This window comes from Corapipo altera, unplaced genomic scaffold, assembly GCF_003945725.1.
Source record: "Corapipo altera isolate COAL_440 unplaced genomic scaffold, ASM394572v1 61295, whole genome shotgun sequence".
NCBI lineage: Eukaryota > Metazoa > Chordata > Aves > Passeriformes > Pipridae > Corapipo > Corapipo altera.
In genome coordinates, this window is record NW_020885103.1 from 18,190 (window position 1) to 43,648 (window position 25,459).

Sequence of the window (25,459 nt, forward strand, 5' to 3'; positions counted from 1 at the left end):
GTTCAGGGGGATTCTTACATGGGGGTCCTGGTCAGTAGCTGAGCCATTTTGGCTCTCCGTGTAATACCAACAAATAAACCAGCACATCACACACTGTTTGGAATCCCACATATCAGAGGGAACAAGCGGCGCGTGCCTGGATTGAGACCAGTCCTTTCCTCTGCACATCAGCATCAGCATTTTCCAACTCAGCCTTTTCATCTTCTTCATCTCAAGTTAAATCCTCAAATCTCTGCATTGTTTGCTCCTTTCCATTCTTCTGACCTTTTATAAATGTCCACTACCAGGCAACTTGTGCTCTTCACGATTTTCAACTGAGCTTTCAGTAGTGGCCCCAACGTTTTCTGTGTCACATATGTGTAGTGAGAGGGCAACGATATGTGAATGACAGTCTGTGCATCCACACCAAGGCACAGACAAAAACCACCCTTCACCCCTCTCACGTGGAAATACCTATTGAAAACATGCATGCTGTCAGGAAAACACAGGTGAGAGATCTTTATTATCGATCTCAGAGAAAATTTTAGAGCTAAGTATCCAAAGGATGAAAAATGCCTCAGGGTTTTTGTCCTGAGTGAATCTTCCTCTCAACAGTGAGTGATCTCTTTCTGTGTGCACACTGCCAGTGTTGGATTCACCCCCCGGGGACCAACCCTCCTCCATCAAAGAGGCTCTGTCTTGGAGCAGGCACACACCTTCCTCAGGGGGTATGTGCAGTTGTTAAAGAAGTTCTAAGGGCAGGAGTTTGAGCAGCTGGACTTTGCCTTGCCTAAAGAAAGCTGTTGGAGAGAGATGGATTTGGTTTGGTTTTAGCTGTTTGTATGTCCTCTTACTGATGTTTTTTATACCCTTAATGTACCAGTGGCCAAGCAGAGGATATGGGAGTTGTTCTTCTGAAGTATTTACTCATTGCAGTGAGACATTCTGTACCTATAGAAAACACAGGCTAAATTTTTTTTCATGTTTAGTTAAACGTAACTGAAAAGGAAGGTTTACTTCAAGGCCACAATTTATTGGGAGACTACATAGTGAAATATGTTTTTCCAGTTGGCTTTCTGGCCCAAGGCAGCTTTGGAGGGGCTGCCAGTGTGAGTTTGCTGAGATTTTTTTGTTAGTGGAAGAAAAGCTGGAGAATGAAACACCAGATGAGTCTGTGCCACACAAAATGAAACTTTGTGTCAGGGTAGAATAAGAATAAAATGGAAAGACAAAGATGAGAAGAAGGAAGGAAGGAAGGAAGCAAGCAGAGGTCTTTGCTGTATTTTAGTGTTCTTTGTCCAAATAGTGTCAAGGCTTCCAGAATTGGGTTCCTCACCACCTGGGTGCTGTGTGCCCTTCACCCTGAAGCACAGGCTCAGAGCAGGCCCAGGCTGTGTTTGAGGCATCCCTGCCTGCCTGACTCACTGTGCAGTTTGGTGCAGTGCCCTGGCTGAGGAAGCCTGCCCTGCCTCAGATCACTGCGTGGAGTCAGCCCTGCTGAGCCCTGCCTTGATCAGTGACAGATGCTGCCAGCCTGGTATGGTGTGTTGCTGCTTACGGTGCTGAATTTCCTGCAGAACTGGCCTGTCAGAGGATCAGGATCATCTTTCCTGGCTCATTTATCAGGCTCAGAGTCCTTCTGTAATGGCATAATTAACAGAGTTGTAAACTTCTCCTTCCCATTCTAGCTGCACGTGCCAAAAACTGTCATTTCAAGAGGAGCCCCTGCGTTTGTGTGGCTTTTAGGCTGGCCTGCCTCAGCTGTGAGGGGCACCAGCTCCGCAGGGCCGAGCCAGAGACAGCAAAGACCGGGATCAGCCTTTCCAAAGGACAGAACACTTGCCCTGTGCATGATCCTGGCTGGTGGAACCATACTGGCTTTTCCTGCAGCGCATCTCAAGCTGAGTTGCCCTTAAGCCACCCAGCCCTCAACCTGCTTCACTGGCATCTGCAGCCGCTGTGCAGGTGTGCTGGGCTGTGACTTGAACACCTCCCTCAATTCAACACCCACTTCCTGCTCTGGCGTGTGGGTGGCCTGCAGCCAGCAAGGGCTGTTTCAAACAGGGAGGTGCAAGCCTGGGGAAAAAAGGGCTGTGCTTTCCAAACAGTCCTTCCTGCCAGGGCACACTGTGGTGAACAGCGGTGCCGTGATCGCTCTCGGAGCTGCACTGGCACAGGAGCACCTGGGCCAAGAGCCAGCCAGCCACTGCAGACAGTGCCAGAGGCTCCTGGAGAAGGTTTTGGAGCTCTAGTGGCAAGCAGGTAGGTAGGAAACAGTTTTCCCTTGGAGAAGATTTTGCCTTTTTCTTAGTAACCCCGAGTATGTTTTGATAGTGACACAGCAGGGTTTCTGTTCCATCCCACTTACAGTAAAAGTACAAATCCAGTTTGCACTGCTGCAGCCAGCACAAGGCTGCCTGTCATGTGGTCTAAGTCCTGCCCTGTGTACTAAGAACTACCTGTGAAACTGGTTACTTGCTAGTGACTCTCAACTTCATGCAAAAAAAAAACCCAAACCAAAAATCAAACAGAACAAAATCAATCCCCCAAAAAATCATATGGCTCTCAGCAAAGTTTTAGAGCTGTGTAATTCTTTACACTCATTAGATGTTTTGTTTAATTTCTGGTCCGTGAAATACACTGTAGCTTTCAAAGCATCCCACAAGGAGAAGGTTATTTTGGCAAAATAATTGATATAATTAAGTTCAGAAAGCTCCTGTGACCCCTGAAGTTCTCAGTCCATAATGGATTTGTCTTTAGAGCATCCCCAGGAAGCAAAGCAGTGCTGTGGAAATGATGTGCTGTGGAGAACTAAGACAGGGAGGGATTAAAGTCACCTGAAGGAGAGGCATCAAACTTTTCCAACCTTTTCAATAACTCTTCCGTGAGTTCTTTTAAGAACTCCAGTGGTGCTCTAGTAGGTCAGTAACACAGCAGCAGTGTTGAGAGGGGAAAGACGGGTCAGATTTGGTAAAGTGCAAGTTTCATGACGGACAGCAAGGTGGCATCCGCAGTGACTTGTGGCTGCTCATACCTGTCCTGAGCCTTGCTCTGAGCAGGGAAGCGCCTGTAGAGGTCCCTGTTGTACTGCAAATCCAGGAAACCAGACGGGTCTCCTCCTTTACGACCCAGTTAACAAACAAACAAACAAAAAAGTGCAGGTACTCATTAAAAGCTCGGTGTGAGTAGTCATTAATTATCATGACAGCAATAAAATCTTGTGTGGGACTCGACGTGGGGCTGCTCCTACTCTCGCTGAATTGACTGGGAGCGAGAGCAAGTTCTGTGAGCAGCAGATGGAGGTGAGCACAGCCAACACCGCTGGGGTGTGCATGAGAGGGAAATGGGCACGGGGCTGCTGCTGGGAGCACTGGCACTCCTGCCCCCTTGGCCTCTTGGCTGCACAGCTGGGAAGAGCTCGCTGTCCTGTGGCTTCGGGATTAGGAGTTGAGGCACAGGCTGGTTTTGGCTGAGAGCAGGGTTTGACTTGCTGTGTAAGGCCAGGGCCTGTGTGGGCAAGCCCACCTCTGAATGAGAGGTTGTTCAATTCAAATTAAACTTCTCATTTCATTTTTATAAATATCAACATAAAATTTGTCTGCGACACACAATTTCACAAATTAGGATTAAAACTGTTTTAAATGCTTATTCTCTGGAGCAGTTTGGGATGAGCTGAACTTGGGAATCGAGGCATGCCTTACATAGCACTTTGGAGGGCATTTTGCACTTGAGAGTTTGCTGGGGTTTTCCCCTGTTGTGGAATTAGGGCCACCTGTAAAATGGAGCTTAGCTCTGAGCTCAGTTTTCTAACTTGTAAAAAGGTCAGAGGTATCCAAAGGCCAGGTTTTGACGTTGTCCATGCCTGACATTGAGTAATTTAAAAGCTAATTTTTAATGAAAACCTCATGTTGAATTTATCTGGTGATATTGGCGAGCAGGTTTCCTCGTAGAAATTCCCTAGTGGCATTTTGTTTTAACAATGTTTTGTCCTTTAATAAGCAAAAATGCTGTTTGCTGTACTTCAAATTCCTGATACTCAAATTGAAGCTGTGTTTCCTGGCCGGGACTGACCAAAATGCAGCATTGACTCTGCTGATGAGAGTCAGGCTGTTACTGAGTACAAATTGATGTGCTGTTACCTTCAGCTTCCCAAGCCGAGGGGCCACACTGAGATCCAGGGATGGGAGTGTTGGAGCTTTGTCACTCCTTGAAATCTGTAACACTCTTTGCTTTTTTTAATCGTTGTTCAGGTTTTTTTGGCTGGGGGCACAGGGAATGTGGGAACCCTTCCTCTGTCCTCCGTGTCCAGTGCTGTGGTGCAGAGATGCCCCTCCACAGCCCCCTCTGGCAGAGAGCACAGCCAGGGCTGTGGAGAGGACAGGGCCAAGCTTTGCAAGAACATCTGACTAACCGAGGCAAAGGTGACTTGTTTGACATCATTTCGGTGCGTCAGGCTGGGTCTGTTTGTGTGCCATTGTTGTGGCAAATCCCATGATGAACAGTGTGCTATTGACTCCTGCCGGCCGTTCATGGAGCGCGGCAGCGGATTTGGCCGTGAGCGCTGTTCCAGGAAGTGTCTTAAGAGATGCCAAGGCCAAATTTAAAGGCTGTGGGGCAACAGCTGGGCCTCTCAGGGAGCTGGGGCAGCTTTATGTCATAGGGAGGATAAGGAGCTTCCCTTGGGTGCATCCCTGCTCTGCGGGCCCCACAGCCCAGCAGCCACCTCCGGGTGGAGGTAGCAGGGCAGGGTGAGTCAGTGAGACGAGGGGACCCCGAGTTACAGGCTGTCCCAGAACATGCACAATTTGGCTGAGAGTTCTGTGTCTGTTCCCTTCATTTCAAGGCTGTGACATCCCATGTTCATGGGCGTTTCTTGGAGGGATGCTGTTTTGGAGGGGAAACTCAAGGAGGGCCCCCAAGTGGCCTTGTCTGTGTCTGTGGGTTTGGAGACTCTCAGCATCTCAAGTGTTGGGTTGTTGAGTACAAATCTTTGTAGCTCTGGCATGACATTTGGTGGACATTGGCAGCTTAATCTGCCTTATGTCTCTCAGGATGGATGGCTCCCGTGGTGCCCTTTCGGGCTGTCCGGGTTTGCCAGAGTGAACCAGCACACTGAAGTGCAGGCAGGACTCCTGAGGAGCTGAGAGACAGGAAATTCTCTTGCCCTTTCCCCTTGCCTTGTTAATACTTCTCTTGACTTTGGTGGCATGTTCATGGTGTCTCACGTGCAAAACACATTTGAAAGTTCTCCCTCAGGCATTTCTCATCTGTCTCCAGAATTCCTTCCTCCATCACTAACTGCATTTTCCATCAAGATTACAGCAGGAAAAAAATGTTCTCTATGGGCTAGGTGCTCCCCTGTGCGTGAAAAATGTGTGCAGGAGCCAAGAAACACTAGGAGTTTGTTCCTGATTGTTCCCAAGAAGAATGGGCAGTGACGCAGGCGAAGGGCACGACCTTACACCAACACACACACGTTCTGAGGCCTGCACAGAAACAGCTGTGCTCTCATTGCAGCACTGAGGAGTTTGGGGTGTCTGACCCAGCTGGGTGTCCCCTCACATTCCTCCCTGACCCTTCTGGTCCAGCGGGGGCAGGTGTCTCTCCTTCAGGAGCAAGTGCCCGGATGCAGAAGGAAGCACCTCGGTGGGCTCTGTGTGGATGCTGCAGAGGGGCATTTTGGCCCTGGTGCTGAACTCTGCCAAGGGCTGAGCTGCTCCCTCTCTGGAGAAACTGTAAAAGGTCTTGTGGGGCTGGGAGGAAAGATGGAGCCTGCTGTCCTTGTTTTCCTTTCTGTCACCTGACCACATTTGCACTGATGTGATGTCCTCGGTTCCTTTAGGCAGAGGGAATCCCCCTGTGAGCGGTGCCACTGTAAACTTGCAGGTGCCCTCGTGTAATTCAGGTGCCACGTGCTAACTGCAGCCTGGAAGGACTTTAAAGGGGTGTTTGATTCCAACTAAGGGTTAATTTGATTGCTTTTTAAACTATTAAGGGTTTGTGACATGTAATGGTGCAATACCTCCACTGAAGGCTTTTTCCAGAGAATTATTCATAAAACAAGGATCTGTGATTTTCCCAGTTAGCTCTGGCCAAACTCCTAACCCTGCTGCAGGCTGTGGTAAAACAGTTGTTGACTTCAGTGGGTGCAGGCTTGGCCTACTTGCACCACCTTGAATCTTTGGGTATTTAGGCATTCATGGCTTTTAAATGCTGTGGGATTCTTAAAATTCCCTTTTGTTTGTGGTGGTTTCTTTAATAAGAAGTACCATGATACGTAAGAAGAGTAAGGTGAGAGACACGAACCAACATGACACTCAGTAACAGCAACTCAGAGATGTTAAGTGTGCTTTGAATGCTACTTGAGGGTTAAAAAACCCTGAATGTAGGAGGAAACTCAAGGGCACTTGGCTCAGTATATGTGTATATATATACATATATATATGCACAGTTTGAGTAGAGCCTGTTGAAATTCTGGGCACTTTTCTATCAGCTTCATCAGCCTTTGGAACAGACCACAAGGGGCTTGGGTTTCCTGGGACACAGGAGAATCTGGCCATGTCTGTTGTGTTGGAGTCCCTGCCTCTCCTGTTCATGCAGATAAAATTGTAGCAGAATTAATATGGATTTTGAGCAGTAGCAAAATCCATGGCACTGGGGGGAATTAGATTGAGTATTTTCACAGGATTTTCCCTCAGCAATCCATCAGTTGTTCATGCTTGCCACAGGGCTGCTGGGGGTGGTGCATTGTCCATAATTTCAGTGAATTGCAGGGAGACTGCTTCTCTCCCTCAGTACAGATAGTTCTGCCTGTGTCTATTGAAAGAAAACATGACACTAATGGGAGCCAATTTCCCTTTGTCTTCCAAACACTGGAATACATTTAAGACTGTGCATTGCCCCTTTACTTGCACATCCTTCCATCAGCACTTCAGCAGGGTGCTGGCCCGTGCAGAATTCCTGTTCTGCCAAGTGATATTTTCAGTGCCCAGGTGCCATGGAAATACCTGGTCAAATATTGACAGAGGTGCCCTCTGTGTGTGTGAGAGAAAATCTCTGACTTTAATGTGAATGCCGTACCTTGTGCTGATGCAAAGCTGAGGCTCTCCCTTAGATATCAGGTGGTTTGGTAATGTTGAACAGCAAGTTTGTCTTTATTTCTTATAAAAATTATCTTTGTTGACTTGGATCTCGGGTTCATGCAGATCAGTATATGTGCAGAAAGTCCTGCAGAAAGCGTTTCAGTATCCTTCAAAGAACTCAGGGAAACACAAACCCAAACCCAGCAATGTGAGAGGGAGAATTGGCTCCCCTGTGCCCACAGCCATGTCCCTCCTGAGCCCCATGGAGGGTTTAGAGCTGGAAGCTCTGCCCTGGCACAGGGGCAGGGCTGTATGTGAAAGGTGCAGATCAAGGCCTGCACAGTCCTCATACTCTGCACCAAATCTTTAGTCTACGCCTTTCCACATGTAAATTCCCCCCAGGTTTATGGTCCTGTGCAGAATACAAAAATGATCATTATTAGAAATAACACAAAATACAATTCCATATGATTTAATGCAAGTCAGTGCCAAAGAAGTCCAAGGAAACATTTCGCGTATCGTGAGGAGCGAAATGGCACGAAAGCAGCTTGATCTGCTTCACGAGGCCCGTTAGTTCAGAGGCTTCAGCTCAAACATGGCTCCTGTCTTTTTTTGTGAAGCAATCTGAGTACCAGTCAGGAGTGGAGCACAGGGACACCGGCACGAGGCCCTGCACATGTGTTTGGTAGGTTGCAGACCCTGCGTGTGCCTTCGTGCTGCCACCAGACAAGTATCCGAATAACTACAGGGATGCCACGGGGATGAAAGTGTTACAGACTTTGAAGGTAGTCCAGAGGGGCTGGAGGATGGTAAAACCAATACTTAGTCCTTAAGTGATACTTTGCATCTGTTGATGGAAAACCAAACACACTCCCAGTGTGCACTGCGGGGCGAGCAGGCAGCATTACAGCAGCCAGCTGCAGTTATCCAGCTGAAATTATCCGGAGACTCCCCTGGCCTGTCACACTGCAGAGGCTTCTCTGCCTCTGCTTTTGCCGCTTGCCTCCTTCAGCCCTGCCGTCCATAAACAACTGGGGGGAGTTTCGGGTGTTACTAATTTTAATAGAGTGGTTTTAAGTATGTTTTGCCTCTGCGGAGCTTTCATAACATGTAGTAATAGAGGCTTTTGGCAGGAGCAGTAAAGCAAATTGCTCCCACCCTCCCTTAGCATGCGGTAAGCTGGATCTGTCCCAGCAGCCACGTGACTGAGAGTGTGAACACGGCCCAGCACCTGTGGAGCTGGGAATGCCCGTGTGAACCACGCACGCTCCGTGTCCAGCACAGGAGCACCAGCCTTCTGCTCTCCCACGCTCCCTGGGCCCGTGATCTCTGCCAACTGATGCACTTCTGTGCAACCACTTATTTTGGAGATGAAGGGCAATGTTCTGTCACTGGGGATGCACATCCTTGCACCATGGTTGACTCTAAGCCTTAATTTGCTTTGCTTTTGAGGGCTTGCATCAGACTTTCAGGCACTTTTGAACAGAGACATTTGTGTTTATCTGCCTACCTGGTAAGGGAAAGGTAAGCAATTTTTATGCTTTAAATGCCTGTCATATCTCCCCAAGGGCATTTAGTTATCTCGTTCCTTAGCTGTAGGTACAGTTGTAGTGGGTGTAAGTTACAGCTTCCTCCTGCTTTATCTGCAAAGCAATCTGGAGCCCAGCTGAGTTCAGAGTGCAATATGCAGGGATTTGCTTTAGAACAAGTAGTGCCAGGACTTCACACCACTGCCTTTTCCCCCTGGTTTTAAATTAAACAACAAGTTCCTGATGATTTCCTTCACAGAGAACACCTGCCTCATGTGACTGTCAGTGTTCAGTGCTAATGGTGGGTTAGAGGGGTGGAACACAGCCATGGTGTGGCAGTAGGGGTGACACCAGAGCAGTCTGTGCCTGCAGAAAGAAAAGCAAAAGAAAATGGGGTCCTCTCTATGAAGGTTTTGGGGACAGCAGACCCTCTGAGGTTATGTTGGGAATCAGACTGAAATGAGACTTGTTCTAGTTTTCGCTTGCTTGTGACATGGCATATGAGTCTTGTCCTTTCACCGAGGTCTGGGGGAAGTGGCTGAATGCTTTGTTGGCATCTGAGCTGATGCAGCAGTTGTAGCCTGGAGTTACAGTTCTTCAAGGCACTTGTTTTGGAGCTAAGGACATCCTGTCAGACTACTTGGCATCAGTGTGCTCCCAGTAGTGGGTTATTCACATGTGAATTAGCAGCAACACAACTTTTGCTTCTACACCAAGGGTTCTTAGTGTTGTTCTGCTGTTGGCTTCCAAGCTGGAGCTTCCCTCTGCATGCAGGCAGCTCCTCCATCCCCCAGAGCTGGCTACCTAGTCAATCAAATGTGAGCTAAACAGAGTAGGTGTGCCTTGCTTTTAATACAGTATTTAGCTCAGCAGGAACTTTGAACTACTCTCTAGCTCTGCTGAGAGGCTGTGTCCTGAGATGGACTGCCAAAGAGTGAGAGGTTAGTGTTATGACTTCTTTTTGAAAGGTATCTTTAGATTTACTGCAGAAAACTTGCTGGATTATGGATAGGTATCTAATTATTGACCATGAAAACACCCTGTTTTGCAACACTGAAGAAGAAATTCACGAGAAAAATTAGATTTTTCTATGTGTGTCACTGTCTTCATTCAGCTGGAATGGGTTGTTTATATGAAGGAGAAAAAAACCCCTACCTCTAAGTAAGATGTAGCAACAAACACTCATAGCAGTGCAACATCCTTGCCCTCTCTCCCTGAGTGAGAACTACACAGCATAAGCCCCTGGGAAATGACGCCAACAACAGTGTATCATTTCCTTGATTTACAGTTCCCCGGCAAATGCTCCCAAGGTGCACCAACTGCTTCAACACTTTGTAGAAGCCATGAAGTAGAACCACTGAGGGCACTTGTGTGGTCAGTAAGACTTGTGCAACGTTCCCAGGGAAGCCGTAGTGGGCATGTATCAAGCGGGTCCAGTGCAGCTGAGGGACTTCCAGCAGGATATTTACAGATCCTTGATATCCTGTTTATGGGAGCAGTGTAAACAATTGAAGGCCGTTGCCCAAAGGCTCCAGTGTTATTCCGATGTGTGTCAAAGCCAGCTGCAGCCCCTGCAGTGCAGTGGGCAGCTCCGATGACGGGTGGCACGGCAATCAGAGCTGCCCCGCTGTCATTAAATGTGCAGCAGTGTGCAGCAAGGGGCTCTGTGAGACAGGAGGGGAAAAGCTTACAGAGGGACCCCTCTCTCAGCCTGGTTAACCTGCACGCCCTTTAAAGTGTCTGCTTTGGGAAGATGAGTAATTAGCTTTGTGTACAGTAGCTCTTCCTGGAAATCTCTCACCTGGTTCACAAAGGGGAATGTTACAGGAAAGGGGAAGGGGGAAGGGTTGAGGAGGCTGGATGGAGGCAGAAGAGCAGGGCTATGCTCTGCACAGGCTCTCGGGTCTGGCACGTTTCACCTGAGACAGGGCATCTTCTGCACTGGCGTAACGGGCTTCTGGCTGATGTCAGGCTGCTTGTGCGCTGGGTTTCCACAGGGTAGGTGAGTCTGGGTGTGGAGCTGGAGTGTGAGCGTGTGGTGCTTGCAGGGGTGACCTCGGCTGTAGACACCCTGCAAGTCAGGGGGCAAAAGCATCTCATCCTGAGCATCTGATGTGCAGCCTCACAAGAAAGGAGTTCTCAGGGATATCTGTTCAAAGTCCTATATAGGAGCTGTTGCTTTTTAGGAATTCAACTAGGTTTGGAGACCTTTGGCTGACTGACCCTTATCCATAGCCCTTTATTTCCTGTATGAAGGACAAAGACCCTGCAGCAGGAGGATTGATCAAGAACTGCCAGCTGTAGCTTAGTGCTGTTCTTAATTTAAAAGTGATGCTGATCTAATTAAACCCAGCCCTGGCCTTTGTCCTGTCCCACTTGATTTGCACGCATGTACTCTGTGTGTCATAAGGAAATCTCCTGCCTCTCTTAAATAGCATCCAGTGGCAGGAAAGAGGACAAGGGGGTGGATGTGAAGATTCCACACAGAGGAGTTATCCGTGGAAGTGTCACAGTCAGACGACTGGCTGCTGCCACCTCCCCCCCAGGACATCCAGTTGCACATGTCCCATCTCCCCTGAACACTGCAGGCAACCAGCACACTCTGTTCCCACCAGTGGGTAGGTGGACAAGTTCGCTAAAGGTTAGGCCTAGGCCTTCTGCTCCTCTTGGCCCTTGGACAAACCCACAACCCCTTGCTGAGAGCAGAGAAACGGGCAGGGGCTGAACATCTTTTATGTTGCTTTTCAGTGCATGAGGAATCCAGGCTGCACTCCTGAGATGGGTTGGGGAACAACCAGCTCTGACCAGAGAACTGGAGTCTGTCTCCTTTCCTGGTGGCTGCCAGCAGCCTGACCTGCATACATGGGAGGAAAAACCTGTGTTGGAGGCACATGGTTTCCACTTGTGCAGGAGCTCTCCCTGCCCTTCTCAGCCCCACAGAGGCCTACAGTCCTTCCCAGTGGCTCCCAGTTGGTACCCAGTGTGTGGCTAAGTTGGCTAATGCATTTCTTTGGTGTGTGACCTAGGAACGGTGTCTAGGGAGACTTGGATACCTGAGGTGATGTTCAGACCGTTGACGGGAGGAGAAGGTGACTAGAAGATGATGTCACGTAGTCTTGATCATTCCCAAACCAAACCCCAGAGGTTTCCACATACCATGTGACTCACGATTGGCTCTCAAGAGTTGGTGGTACTGAATTCACTGGAGATCAAAGAATATGGAGTTTTATAGCAGGCTGGGCCCAGTCAGGGAAAACACCGAATGGAAATGTGATGTTGGGTGTTGCAACCCCAAAGTATTCCTGGTCAGCTTCTTTCCCTTCTTTCCCTTCTGCCTGCATCTTGGCAGACAGAGAGCATGAGGTCCAGCCTGGCTCCCAACTGATGCAAGCTGGAGGAAGTGCTGGGGATTATTTTTGCTGGAATTGTAGGAGAGCTTCGTTGGGGACCACAGTGTCCTAGTTTAAAATCTGAGTGCAATGATGAATTGGGCACCCGTGTTTATAGGCTCCCCGAGGCAGGCTGTCTCATCACCTCTGCATGCCAACAGCCAGCACAATAAAGGCCTGATCCTCACAGCCTTTTTTTTTTGGTCACTTCAGTAATAGTAATGATTAACAGTAATTATCAGGACAGTAATGGGAGTGTCCCGTGATGCTGGTGGATGGGGGAATTCCACCAAGCGCATCTGCTCCCTTGCCTAGCACTGGTTACCAGGCCAAACAAATACACCGGGGACCCGTGGCGCTTTCCTAGACTTGGTTTCTGGAGCATGTGCTGGCAAAGCTGGTTTCAGGTGAATTGCTGTTTACTCCATCATCCCTAATGACACACAGCTCCTGCCCGGGGTGCCCCAGCTCCCTGTGCGCGTGGCTGGCGTGTGGGTGACGCTCTTGTAGCCAAAACGTGGAGGCTGTGGACGGCTGAAGTGCTGGTGGTGGAGCAGGGCCTGGAGCACAGGGTGAGTCACAGCTCAGGGCTGCTCCTCATTCAGCAGGCCAAGCACAGGCTGGGAAGTGCCCACCAGGCAGCTCTTCCTTTGCTCCTATGTACTTGATATAGATGAGCAAAATATGTATCAAGGGCCAAAACATGCTTGCCAAGGGGATTGGAGCCAATGTAGCCGAGGCCTGCAATGGCCGAGGTTCCCAGATGGAGCAGGGAAAAGGCAAGGGCTCTGCTGATGGCTTGAGTGCAGCATGTATTGCTTAGGCTTTACTGCAGGCCTTAGAGGCTGGCCCTGTGCTCAGCAGGTCTGCGATTCCCAGTGACAGTGCCTTCTTCTTGTCCTCCCTAGGACAGCTAGCACCATCTGTCCCGATGGGAGGTACAGGGGAGGGATGGAAGGTAGCGGTGGAGAGCCCACAGCCAGGATGGACTGCTATGGAGAAAGCTCCACAGCAGTGGTGAGTCACACCAGTCCCCACAGTGGTGGGTTTGCTGTCATTTCACTGTCCTGAGGTGGATGTCACTCTCTGGGCAGAGCTGTTGAGCGGGTGGACCGTGTGGTCATCCACCAGGAACACACTGTCACATAACAATTTCCATTCTCTTGGCCACTGGGCAGGGATCTGAATGCTGCACCCAGGTGTGCAAGTGGTGAGCTGCCAGAGAGGGCAATCTTTGTGTTTGCATGTGTTCTGTCTCTCAGTGGTTAATCCTTGTCTTCCTGGAGAATGAGAAATGCAGTGGAAGAGATGACTTTATGAACTCAAAAGAGGTGTCAATGGACAGAACAGCACACAGGACTGATGGGTGAGGAGCTGGTGTTCTTCTCCCAGCTTGCTTTCGATTGCCACATGCTGTGGGAGAAACCCCATTTCTTCAACTGTGGTCCTTGCATATTCTAAACAATTCATTTGGAGCAAGGAGAAACAATTACTGGATATATGGGCAGTGATATGGGGGAACTGGGCTTGCTAACATCCTTTATAAGGGTACAGATAAAATGCCTGCACAGGTTGGTTTAGCAGCAAGTAAAGGCAGAAGCCATGGAAAGACTTCACAAATGCAAAAGGCTACAACCCCTTGGAGGCTAAGAAATCACTTAGCATGGAGCACCAGGCTGTAATTAGGAAAGGGAAAACACCAGCTGAGCATTGTGAAGCTCTTGCTGCCCATGAGATGTGTTGAGCTACTCAGGAATTGCCCAGGGGAGAGTAATGGAAAAGTCATACAAGCCAGAAGAATGAAGCTTTAAAAACTGTCCTCTAGGGAGGAATCCAACATGAACTGGCAGACTTGTCCACTTTTCACTGCCATCTTCTGAGATGGAGGACAATTAGCTGTTTGGGCTTTTTATCTTTCTTTTTTAAGTTGTTGGTTAGTTAATACTGACCCAAGAAGTTGGCTAAGAAATCAATGAATTTGGGGAATTGCTTTTTTGTTTTCATAGCAAAACATGTGTGTTGTCCTGTAGCTTTGACCTCATGCTGCATTTACAGGAAGAGACATCAGCCACTTTCAGCCTTGGATGCAGTGTTCTGAACTCTCATAGTTTATAGGAGAGACTGGTTGTTTAAGAACGTTTGACCTAATTCATCCCTCAGATTCATGGCAAATTTGGGACTGACCTTTAAATGGAATAATTTGGCTCAAGGTTTTTCTTTACTCTGTTTCCTTCAGACAGCCACATCCACGTATCCCTGTTAAGTACATTCCCTTCTTAGGGCATTTGTGTTCCCACGAGCCCCAAACTTTTGACCATTTAATAATTTCATAGAATCATTTATTTGGAACGGCCCTCTAAGATCGTCGGGTCCAGCCATTCCTCCAGTGCTGCCAAACCCACCACTGAACTGTGACAGTAATGCCACATCTACACGTCTTGTAAATCCCTCCAGGGACTTAATATTCATCTTGTGTAGTTCAAATGAAAATGCTTTCAAGAGTGAGCTGCACTCCAATTAACATCCGACTTTTCTGAGAGTATTTCTTGAGCATCTCTCATGCCGTGCAGGGAAAGCTTGCTGTATGTAAAAATCTGTCTTACTGTTTGAAAAATGTTGGCTGATTTTCCCATGAATTTATGAAAATACTGCTTTTGGTTACTTTGTGCCTGCGTGTAACTGTCTTGAGTGCATCAGAGCAAGACTAGGAATGATCTTCTTTCAACTTCAAAAATGCTTTCTAAAAAAAAAATGTTGATTTTGCAAATAGGTCTTGTTCTCAACAGACAAAACCAATGCAGATCCATCCTCACAGTAGCCATTCGTAAAACTGGGTGCAAGTCCTACAGTAAGTAGGTGAAATAAGTGGTGTAGTCACTTGTCATGTATGGTTTTAGTTATGTAAAAGCATGCAGATAAAATGGCAGTTCATTGCTGTGAACATGTGTATTCTTCTACAGCAAGTCACCATGAGGAAAATAGAGGCCACAGAAAAATCTACATTTAACCTGGTTTTCTTCCTCTGTAAGGTAGAAGGGTGTGTTGTTGCAGAAAGTGCTGTGTGTCATCAGTGATAGATAAACTGACAGACAAAGCTCAGTCCCTACCCTTGCAATAGTCACTGCTATGAATCTGCTGCTCCCTCCCAAAAGGGGAGAGGAGTGCTTGTGACACTGAGAGGGGCAAAAGCACAGCGTGGACTTGAGCTGAGCCTCTGTGCTTTGTGAATAGAGGTTTTCTTTAAAGGTGATTATTCAGCCATTGCAAGGTCATAAGCGCAAGTCAGGTCTTTCACGCAGGTTCTTAAGGTATTTCCTCGTATTCTTGTTACACTTTTTAAAGAAGAAAATCCTGAAATGTCAAAGCATTCAGGGGGCTACTCAGTGCCCTGGTGCCAAGGGGCACAAATCCATCAGTGCCTTGCCCTGGGCGTGCCGGTTCACCGCGGCTGAAATCAAGGCCAGCAGCTGATGCTCTGTTGCCCAACCAGTGCTGCCTCTCAGCGTTGTACAGACATGTTGCTCCGTACCCAGACTGTGGGATGCAAGGAACCTGCCTCACAATGACCCCATTGATGCAGGAAGGCACCACGCAGTGTGAACAGCCTCTTGGAAAACTGGCTCTTGAGGTGTGTGCCAACCTTATCCCAAGAATCAGCCCCCACGTGGAGGAGGGGATGCTGGGTGCGAAATCACGCACCGTGAACTGAAGCACGTGACAGACAGATGAAACAAAGATGTGTGCATGATACTTGTTTTCCAGGTGTTCAAATCTGAAAGAGGAAATTCCAATGAATTGCCACAATTGTGTCAGCGTTACTTGGTATCTGGGTACCGGTACAAGACTATAATTAAATGTTGCCTTTCAGAGGATAAATCATGCAGGAATTAGGGTAAAATTAATTATAAAGTGGAAGTTCTACGGTGATGCTGCTTTTTAAGGCATCTGTAAGCCCACACACACAAACACTTTGCTAATAACTGCAATTCCTTCCTTCACACATTATGACCCCTGAGAGAGCAGACAATAAAATCCTTAATAAGGAGCATCAGCCCAAATTAAAGAAGCAACAAAAACAGTCATGTGGCATGAAAAAAAGATACCATCTACATGACATGACCCCAGCGCTGGGGGGGGGTAAGGGGAATGAGAAAAAGATTCCAGCTATATCATGTGCCACTTACCGTGGAAGGAAATCTAAAAGCTGCTTTCACACTGAGCTTTATTACTTTTATCCTGCCACCTCTCCTACTATTTAGGTCATTCATAAGTTGTGCTGACACCCAATTCTGTTGTAACCTGCTGCCTTTTTTCATTTCAGCATCTGCATGCCTCTGTAGAGCTAAGAAAATGCTCCCAAAATTACGAGGAGTATGATTTGTGAGTACCACATCTATTCCAGCCCCCTTAGATAATGCTTTTATTACTTAGAACTGCTATCTAAACATGGAGTTATGGTATATCATATTCTGCAGTATCTTCTACAATTAACTCTCTTGTATCAATAGCTGCTTATAAAATGGAGAAACTATAGGTGCCTGAGTCACCAGTTGTTCCAGTGCACCTCAGTGCCAGGACTCAGACTCCTTTCACTCTGAGATAGGTTAAATTGGTCATCAACATGCCTTTATTGACGATGGAAGGCAGTAAGGCAGGGGAGGAAGATTTTTCCTTTAAGAGGAAAAGAAGTGACCAACACTGCTGAGCAGTTTGTTAAGCCAAAACACACTTTGTATTTCAGGCAAATGCGTGCAGAAGGGATCTGATGGTGGGGGACCCCTCAGCCATCCATGGTGGGCTGTAAGCACCAAACGAGGCCTTGCCTAATGTAGCAATGAGAGTGCGTGGGCTTCAGTGGATTACTTGCATTTTTCTCAGAAGTAGCTGTAACTGGTTGGCTGCTGTTTAGGGAACTGGAAGATGTGTTGCTTCCAGGAACTGCCCATGTTGCTGGGCTGTGACAAGGCCAAAGGCCGGAGGGGAAATGTGGCATAAACACCCCCTGAGCTCGTGACCATTGCAGGCAGCCCAGGTGCCAGGTGAGGTGCTGGCATTCCTGGGGCCTGTGCTGTAACTTAATAGACCATTCCTGCCCCTGGCCCCAGAGCTCCTTGGCAGCCCCACGGAAGTGCCAGGAGATGGGAGATTAGGGATGGCAGCAAGTTTCCCACTGCCCATCCTGAGGCATTTTCCAAGCCTTGGTTTAGGCACAAGTGATGTTCATGGCAGTGCAATGGCCCAGTGGTTCTTTGAGCACCAGCAGAGCCCATCTGGGCAGCAGTTGGCTCCCACGTGCCATTACATTTTGCATGGATGCACTGAGGGCAAAGCAAAGGCAGCAGTGCCAAGGCTGTGCCATCAGCTGTGGGCATCCACAGCCTTGGGAAGTCCCGAGCATCAGTGACTTGGCCAAATTGCTCAGAGGGGACAGGTGGTTTTACAGCCCCAGGGACTGTTTGCAGAGATGCTCACTAGAACGAGGGATATCGAATGTCCCCGGGGAGCATCCGACGGCCAGAGGGGCCCGGGCTGCCCTCCCCTCCCCGCCGAAGCACCGGGGCAGCCGGGCCGCGGCGCTCCCCCTGCCTGCCGTCGGGGCATCGCCCGCGGGCACAGGAGCGGGAGCGGCCAGTCCCGTCCCGTCTCGTCCCGTCCCGTCGGGGGCGGCGGGGCAGGAAGCGACAGGAGGCCGGGCAGGTCGCTGCCCTCGCCGGGCGGGCCGGGTGTCGCCGCCGCGGGGCCCCGCCTCTCCGCCGGCACATAAAGATGCGGCCGGCCGCCGGCTCCACACCGCTCCTGGCTCCGCCGCCTGCTTTCCTGCCGCCTCCTCTGCTCCCCGGGGACCGAGGGCGATGGACGCCGGCTGCCTGCGGGCCCGCAGCCTGCTACTCTTCCTCGGTAAGCGGAGAGGTCCCCGTTCCCGCGGGCAGGGCTGGGAGGGCATCGGGCATCGGGCGCTGCGCTCTGGGATGGGCGTTCTCAGGCTACTGGGAAATCTGTGTCAAAGCGTTAAGTTCAGGTTGCCTTTAGGTGAAGCTGATGTGTTTCTCTCCGAGGTGAAGTCACAGGTAGTGACAGGTGTACGGGGGAGGTTGTGTGAGTTGAGGAGCAGATCACACACTCCATGGTGTGTTGTTATGGGATGTTTTGTTGCTTGGGTGATGCCTGGATGTGCTCTGGGACTGAACGAAGGAGAATATTCTTTCCCTTTCTCCCCAGCTCTTCTCCTAGTGCTGTCGGTTCTCTTTGACCTTGTCCTGTCCTGTTTATAGCCTGGTCCTGCTGCCTTCACCCAGGCCATGCTCTGAGTGAGCTCAGCGGGTGAGTCCCCACAGGAGCAGAGACTTCCTTATGGTAACAAAACAAGTCGTGGCCTCCCTCTGCTTGACACTTCTCCACCTCCTCACCGGGAGCGTGTAATTCTATTGTATGACATAAGCTACCTGAAAGTCCAAAGTGAACACGTGTATCCTTAGAGCACCGAGAGTCCTGGGGCCTGGGTGTGCTGTGATGCAAGAGCTGATCCTTGTCACACACCTCCACAGGGCGCTGGCAGTGACAGGCAGTGACTGCTGGGAGCTGACCCTGTCGGGCAGTTGGGCCGTGTGGGCAGCGAAGGTCTGAGGCAGGACCGAGGCCTGGCACACTCACACCTTGCTCTATGGACAGAGCATATTCTCACATCTGTGGTGTTGGGGCCAAGGTCATAGTCAATGGAGGGACTCAGTTCCAAGACTTCTCTTTTGGGACAGATGTTTCCCTCACCTGCTAAGCCCACTGAAGCATGAGTTTGGGTCTTAGATCTTGGCCAGCTGTTTCCATAACAGCTGATGGATCAGCTGCACAGCATCTCACTTGCCAGGGCAGCAGGCTAAACATCTTGTAGTCTGTGACTCAGCCATGCTTTGCACAAAACTGGCACTGGAAGGAACTGGTGTGTCCTCATGGATCTGTATACGGATTTATTTGTTTCCGGGGCAGGCACAGTATCTAATAGTAAAGGATAGATTAGTCATAGCTAGGTGGCATCATAACAAGTAGTGCCTTCCCCTCCCAGGGCAGGAGTGTAAGCAGAACACGGTGCTCCTGGGAAGGCTGGTGTTATGCCAGACTGGAAGAGGTTCCCTGCTGAGTGGCTGAAGCCTGTAACTGAAGTGACAGCCGTGTCAGGTTTGGATCCTGGCTCTCGTGGGCTTGGTGACTGTGCAGCAGAAAGGCAGCGGTGGCAGAGAGCTGTCGCTCACTCCGAAGCAGCCACGGTGCCGTGCCACCCGTGTGCTCATGTGGTGATGGAGCCAAGCCCAGGCTTGGGAGTTGCTGCTGGAACCTTGGCACTGGTCTCCTTGTGATCCCTGTAATGCTTGCTCAGACTTCGAATCTCCAGACCCATCTTATGTTTTCCTGTGTCATGTGTGCCTGGCCATCAGCAAGTGGGCTGAACATAAAGGTTGCTGAGTCTGGAGATGGAGAAGGTGTTAGGGGCTGATGTGCCTGGCTGGAAACAATAATGGATTTCTGCTTCTTTGGCGTAGGGATCTCAGCCCCCATGCAGGTGGTGAAAGCAGAGTGGCTGAGGCACAGGGACAGTATGTGAGTAAGATGACTGGTGTGTAGGTCTCCACAGGGGTGGAAGCAGTACCGGGATGACTGGGTGCACATAATGCATAATTATCTGCATTATCTCTGCTTAAGGGCAAGTCCTGGCACAGTTGAAGATGATCGTGTGGGCCTGTAACAATTTTGGAGCAGTAGTCTTCCCATGACAGACTGGTGTTTCCAGGGCTGCCTTAGAGCTGCTGTGGCCAGGCCTGGGCATCCATGGCTGTGAGTCTGCAGTTCTGCAGTTAGACAGTGGTAGTAGGGATGCTCACAAAGCCAGTGGGACACACTGGCTAATGTCCATTTTTCCTGCTTAGTCTACACAAAGAAGGCCTTAGACAGTCAGACATGCTCTGGATGTCCAAAATTCGGTGATGGGGATACACTCTGCAGTTAAAATGGGCTGAGATCCTTCAGGTGTGTGTCACCTGGACACCTCTGAGCTTGAAATTGCTTTGGAAGTGCAACCCATTGAAGAGTGTAGGTGCTACCGCTGCGGCAGAGACCACAGAGATGCCAAATGTGAAGCAGCATCATGGGCTCTTCTTCAGGAGAACTAGTACAAGACTGGCAACCCTGGTGACAGGCAAAGCCAGCTGAAGTGATGATTGACCTCTCAGAAATTTGACAGTTCCCCTCTAAAATGGGTATAAATCTTGTAGAGTAGTTAGTGTATCTCCCATGTGCATCCTTCATTTTTAGCAGTCATCCTGCCACTGGAAACTGCAGCTGGCTTTCAGTGGATAAACTCACAGCTGGCCCTTGCAGGGCATCTCTGATGGAGGCTGCAGGAAGCAAAGGCAGTTGGTCTCTGTCCCTCATTTTCTTTTTCCCTTGTGGAAGGACAAGCAGGCAGCAGCATTGTTCCTGTTCCAGTAAGTGCTGTCAGTGCTAGCCTTGTGGGAATGCCCGGGATGTTGGATGCCAGTGATGTAGCAATCTGTGTAGCACTCACGTTCCTGCAAGGCACACGTGAAAATCCACCACCTCATTACTGTTATCTTGTGCCCTGTATTTGCTTAGTGAACAGCAAAGGAATAAAAATATAACCTCTCCCAAGTGCTGTGTTTGATATACATCACTTGATAAATATCCCGGGAAAGGCTCTCCTTTGCCATTGCTGTGTGCAGATCCCTTATCCTCCCAGTGATGTCAGAGGAGAAATATGTGCATGGGGGAAAGGGCAAAACAGAGCAGTGCAAAGCAGGAAGAACTTTGCCCAAAAGCAGCAAATACTGCTGGGTGTCAGCAAGTATCTACAGCTGTGCTCCAGCCTTTCCAGCCCTGTGTGCCTACTTTCAGGTGGAGGAGGATGTCATTCACCGTGCATGGCTGGGATTGGGCAAACCTTTGGACAGTGTTGGAGGAGGTTATTTTTAATTTGTCCTTCACAGGTGTCTGAGTTGTAAAGTGAGGCTTCCTTCTGGAGCCAAGGGGAGAGCTGACCTGTCTCTTCCACAAAACCTGGGCTGGAGCTTCTCAAATGCAAAAGCTGGGTTCTGGTAACTCTCAAACTGGGAACTTCAGATGAAAAATCAGCTGCTCAGGTGGTGCTGCTCAGGTCCAGGGAGTATGCAAACTGGCATAGAAATGTGGAGGCTAGAAGAGATCCTCAGCTGGCTTCATCAATCTGCCTAACAAGCGGGTGTCTTGGATACCTCTGGCATGTTTTGCCTTGACTCCTGCTCTTTACTGTTGTTACCTCTTTCTGTGACATGTATCCTTGTCACGGGACAGAGCTGTCCTGTGCCACATCTCCTCCCTGCTAAAGGAGCAGCTTAGTCTGTCAAGCACTCCTGAAATGTCCCCCTAGTTCCTGGGAAGAAGGACTGACTCAGTAAATCTTCTTTTCCCAGCATCTTTGGGGACCCCAGGTCCCTACTGGAGCTCAGTCTGCCATTCTGGCAGTAACTGAGCTGCCAGCATCTGTCAGCCGATGGCCTCTTCTTTCAAACTCTTGAACTTTCTGTCATGGCAACTCAAACTGGCCTTACAGAAACGTTAAACTGCTGCCTCTGAGGAAATCTGCACTGAGCACAGCGCTGCTTTAGAAGAAAATCCCACCCTGAAAGTAAACTTGCACATCCTGCCCTATTGGAGTGAAAGGCAGGTCCTGCTGAGTCACGCCGGCAGGCGCAGGAGCCTCCAGCTTGTGCAGGTGCCAGCATCATGGATCTGATACCATGGCTATGGCCCTGGGGGGGGAGAGCCCCATCTAAAACTCGATGGAAACCTGGCTTCTTAGCTTTGCAAGGAATGGTGGTTTTAAAAACTCAAACACAGGAAAAACCCTTGTCCCTCTTAGATATTCCTGCTGTCCTCGTATGTAGCTGGAATGAAGGATAAAGGAAGCCTACTAATCACCCAGAAATAGATGAGCTGCCGGAAATCCATAAATCACCACTACTAGATTTAACCCTGAGATGTAATGAAACTTTCTAATAACTGGAGTTGAATTAGAGTGATCAAGAAATTATGGAGGCACACTCCCTCCATTAGACATGCATGACCTGACAAGTTAATAGAGGCAAACAGCCCAAAGACACAAATTACAGACTTCCGTGGAATGGGGCTGATGACTAAGCAGTTCATGAGCAGGTTAATTTGTGACCACAGCAGGAATGTTAACCAAGTGGATTTCATGGCCAGCTGGGGCAGACATTCACTGTTTCTCATGGGCAGGCCATGATGCTTGCGAGTACTTGTGCTGGCCTTCAAATCCTGTTTGAAAATGTCCATTTAACTAATGGAATTCCTGAAAGCTGTGCTTGTTTCTTCTGGGGTTCTGCTGAGATAAGTAACAGTGGCCCAGGGCCCAAAAAGGGTGGGTCTTATTGCAGGAACTGTCCAGCCCTTCAGCTGCCTACAGCAAGGACAGAGCTGAGGGAGCTCTTTCATGGGAAAGAGCAGTTTTTGAGTTAAGCCTGCTTCCAGCATTTTGTGATCTCTGTAGCCAGTGGTGGGGTGTGCTGAGTCATCAGCTGCACTGACTTGCAGACTCCTCAGAAATTCTCTTCCTGTGGACTGCTGTGACTCAAGGATATCTTGATTTTTATCAGCGAAAGAACGGCTGTGATGAATGCTGGATTGTCGTGCCTAATTGTGGAACTCTGGCTGTGTCCCTTGCACAGGTGCCTTGCCAGGCCAGTCAGAAACCTAACATAATCATCAAATGGCCCAATTCCTGCCCTCCTGCGTAATCTCTCCAAGCCTGTTCCTGCCCAGGTTCACTCAGTGTGTGGCTGAGAGGTGGTCACAGACACCAGGTTTCTATCTGATCTCTGTTCTGCATCAAAAGTTTGTATTTCAGAGATGTGTCTTTGGGCTGCCTTATATGCCTCACTCAGACCTGTATTTTTTCAGCTTACAACACTGGGTTTTTCCTACTAGGATAAAAAGTTTCTGTCCTTGTGTTAATGAGTGCGGCAGCTTAAATACTTAACTCGAAATGCATCTAGTTTTGACTCTTGTTTTTATTCTCTCACAGGTTACCTATTGCAGGCAGCCCTGGGCACAACAGTGATCCCGTTATGTGGGCCTGGTGAAATGGAGAACTGCACCACAGCGCTCAGTAAGTACTGCACAGCTCTTCCTAACAACAGATCTTTGCTTCCCATCTTCCCTGGGCTGGCAGCCTCACTGAGCTGCCCTTGGAAATCACCTTTCTGCTAAGCAGCATTGCCCACCTCCTGAGGTGCTAATGAAATCTCTTTGCAGTCCAGACAGAGAACAGCCCACGTGTGGCCCAAGTGGGGATAACGAGATGCAAACCTGAAATGAAGGACTACTGCTTCCATGGGCAGTGTGTGTACATCGTGGACTTGGATGAGCACTACTGCAGGTGTGGACAGGGCCCTGTGTGTCCTGCACGTATCCCTGGGGTGGGCTTTGAGGTGAACTTGGGTCTCACTGCTGCTGGCACTTAGCTGGAATACTCAGCCAGCCAAGTATTAAAGGCTCACAAGAACTTGAAGAGGAGCAGTACGTCTATACTGCACCTCAGCTGCATTTAGGCAAGTGTTAAGCACATGTGCTGCCTCCAGTGAAATCTCTGTGCGTGAGAGTCTCAGACAACAGAAATTAATCACCAACCCACCTCGGGACATTTATTCTGATGTGCTTCCCTGTCCATCTGTATTTACAGTAGTGTGAGATCCAGATCTCAGGCACAGCACCAAGGGTCTCCCCTTTGATCCACCCGACAAAAATAAAGACCTTTTTTATGCCTAAAGGCATTTTTAAGGGTACTCCTTGTTTACCTGAAGAATTTGCAACCCTTTCTAGGACCATACATCAGTTCAAATGGCTTATCCCTGAGGAAACAGCAGGCCAGCGTTTCAGCACATAGTCCGTGCTGCAGTGGAGCCCCTCAGGCGTGTCTCTAGTTCCGTGTCTCTCATTCCCAGGTGTGACGTGGGGTTCTCTGGAGTGCGGTGTGTGCACTCGGAGCTGGTCCGGCAGCCCCTCAGCAAGGAGTACGTGGCACTGACGGTTATCGTGGTTCTGCTCTTCGTCGCTGCCATCTCCCTTGCAAGCTACTACATCTACAGGAGGTAAGACAGGTGTCCTCGGTGGCTCAGGAAGGTGAGCTGGCTGCAGGTGTTGCCAGGCACCCTCAGAGTACCTGTGGACAGCCTGGCACACCGCACTCCCTCGAGTGCACGGATTCGGTTTGATGTACAGACCCGCTGGCCTGCACCAGAAGTGCTCAGGAAAGGAAGTGTGCTGACAGCGTGGCATAACCCAAATTGCAGGCCAGGCTGCAGCACTCCCAGGTGCCTTTTCACCCCAGCACAGGACTATGTAGCCTGTCTATATAAGGACTATATAAGCATGTCTGGCTTAGAGGGTGTGTTGAGGTCAAGGAGTGAGCAGAGAGGGAATAGGAAAGTTCTGGTTCTTTTATTGGTAGTGCCGTTTCCTCAGTCATCAGGAAATGGAGAACAACTGGATTACTACTTGCTAGTTCGTTATCTGCCATGTTATTGCAGTGCCTGTGATATCATGAGCATTGCCTTGTCAGCTTTACCATGGGGGACAGTAGTCTTCTCCATGAACAGACCCACAAGCAGCAGGAATCATTCTCCAGGCTAAAAATTAACAGTAAGCAGCTGCCAGAGAGCTGAGGAGGTGGAACAACTCCAGAGGGAGAGCTCAGCTTCCCAGATCTGATAGCTAGATGGTAACCAGCAGGATTTCTCAAAAACAGACCTACTTACCCAGGAAGACTTTAGGGCAGATGTGGAATTTTCAGTGAAGAGCTGAGAAAGGAGACTGCACGCGAGTGATCTCAGACCTGGAAATGAGCACAGACAGAGCCCAGGAGCTAGAGATTTAAAGGAGGAGAGATTTAAAGCAAACTTTAGAAGGTCATACAGATTTTTTTTTTTCCTTCCTTCCCTTCACTCCCCAAAAAGCCATTTGGAACAACTGTCTTTCCAGAACTCACATTTCTCTCCTCTGCTCCAGGTACCGAAACAAGAGGAGACAAACAAACGCCAGTGAATACAAGGAAGTTGGTGCCCTATAGGAGAGACAGTGACCTCCTGCAGTGTTCCATTCATCTGGATGGACTCAGTGGCTTCCCATCTATTTAAATATTATTTTTATTAATAATATTTACTATATTTATAACCTTAAAAAAATTTCAATTGTTTGATGATTCAATCTGTATAGGTCAAGCATTTTATTTGCAGTGTTTTATTTTTTTATTAAATAATATTTCCTAAAGGAAACCCCACCTAAGTGGTTCTGTGGGATAGAGATATATTTTTATAAAAACTCATCTTCTTGCTCTGGAGAGAAGAATTTTATATTTATTCTTGTGAATATACTCAAAGCAATTGTATTCCTTGAAATAAAAGTTTAGACAAAGTCAAAA

General features: G+C 48.9%; 1 protein-coding gene across 6 annotated transcripts; it reads left to right on the forward strand.

Moving 5' to 3' along the window:
- The first annotated feature begins 115 nt into the window (after positions 1 to 115).
- EREG (epiregulin) lies at positions 116 to 25,459 on the forward strand. Of its 6 annotated transcripts, none has more exons than XM_027669741.1 (6): positions 116 to 2,241; positions 16,301 to 16,359; positions 23,066 to 23,149; positions 23,296 to 23,419; positions 23,985 to 24,131; positions 25,048 to 25,459. In XM_027669741.1, the coding sequence occupies exons 2-6, from the start codon at positions 16,353 to 16,355 to the stop codon at positions 25,106 to 25,108; spliced, it is 423 nt and encodes a 140-aa protein (XP_027525542.1). In that variant the 5' UTR covers positions 116 to 2,241; positions 16,301 to 16,352; the 3' UTR covers positions 25,109 to 25,459. The 6 variants fall into 6 exon arrangements, 4 of the variants coding, with proteins under 4 accessions (XP_027525542.1, XP_027525543.1, XP_027525540.1 ...); XM_027669742.1 differs by lacking the exon at positions 116 to 2,241 and adding an exon at positions 10,597 to 15,607; XR_003532008.1 differs by lacking the exons at positions 116 to 2,241; positions 16,301 to 16,359 and adding exons at positions 17,706 to 17,877; positions 24,784 to 24,947.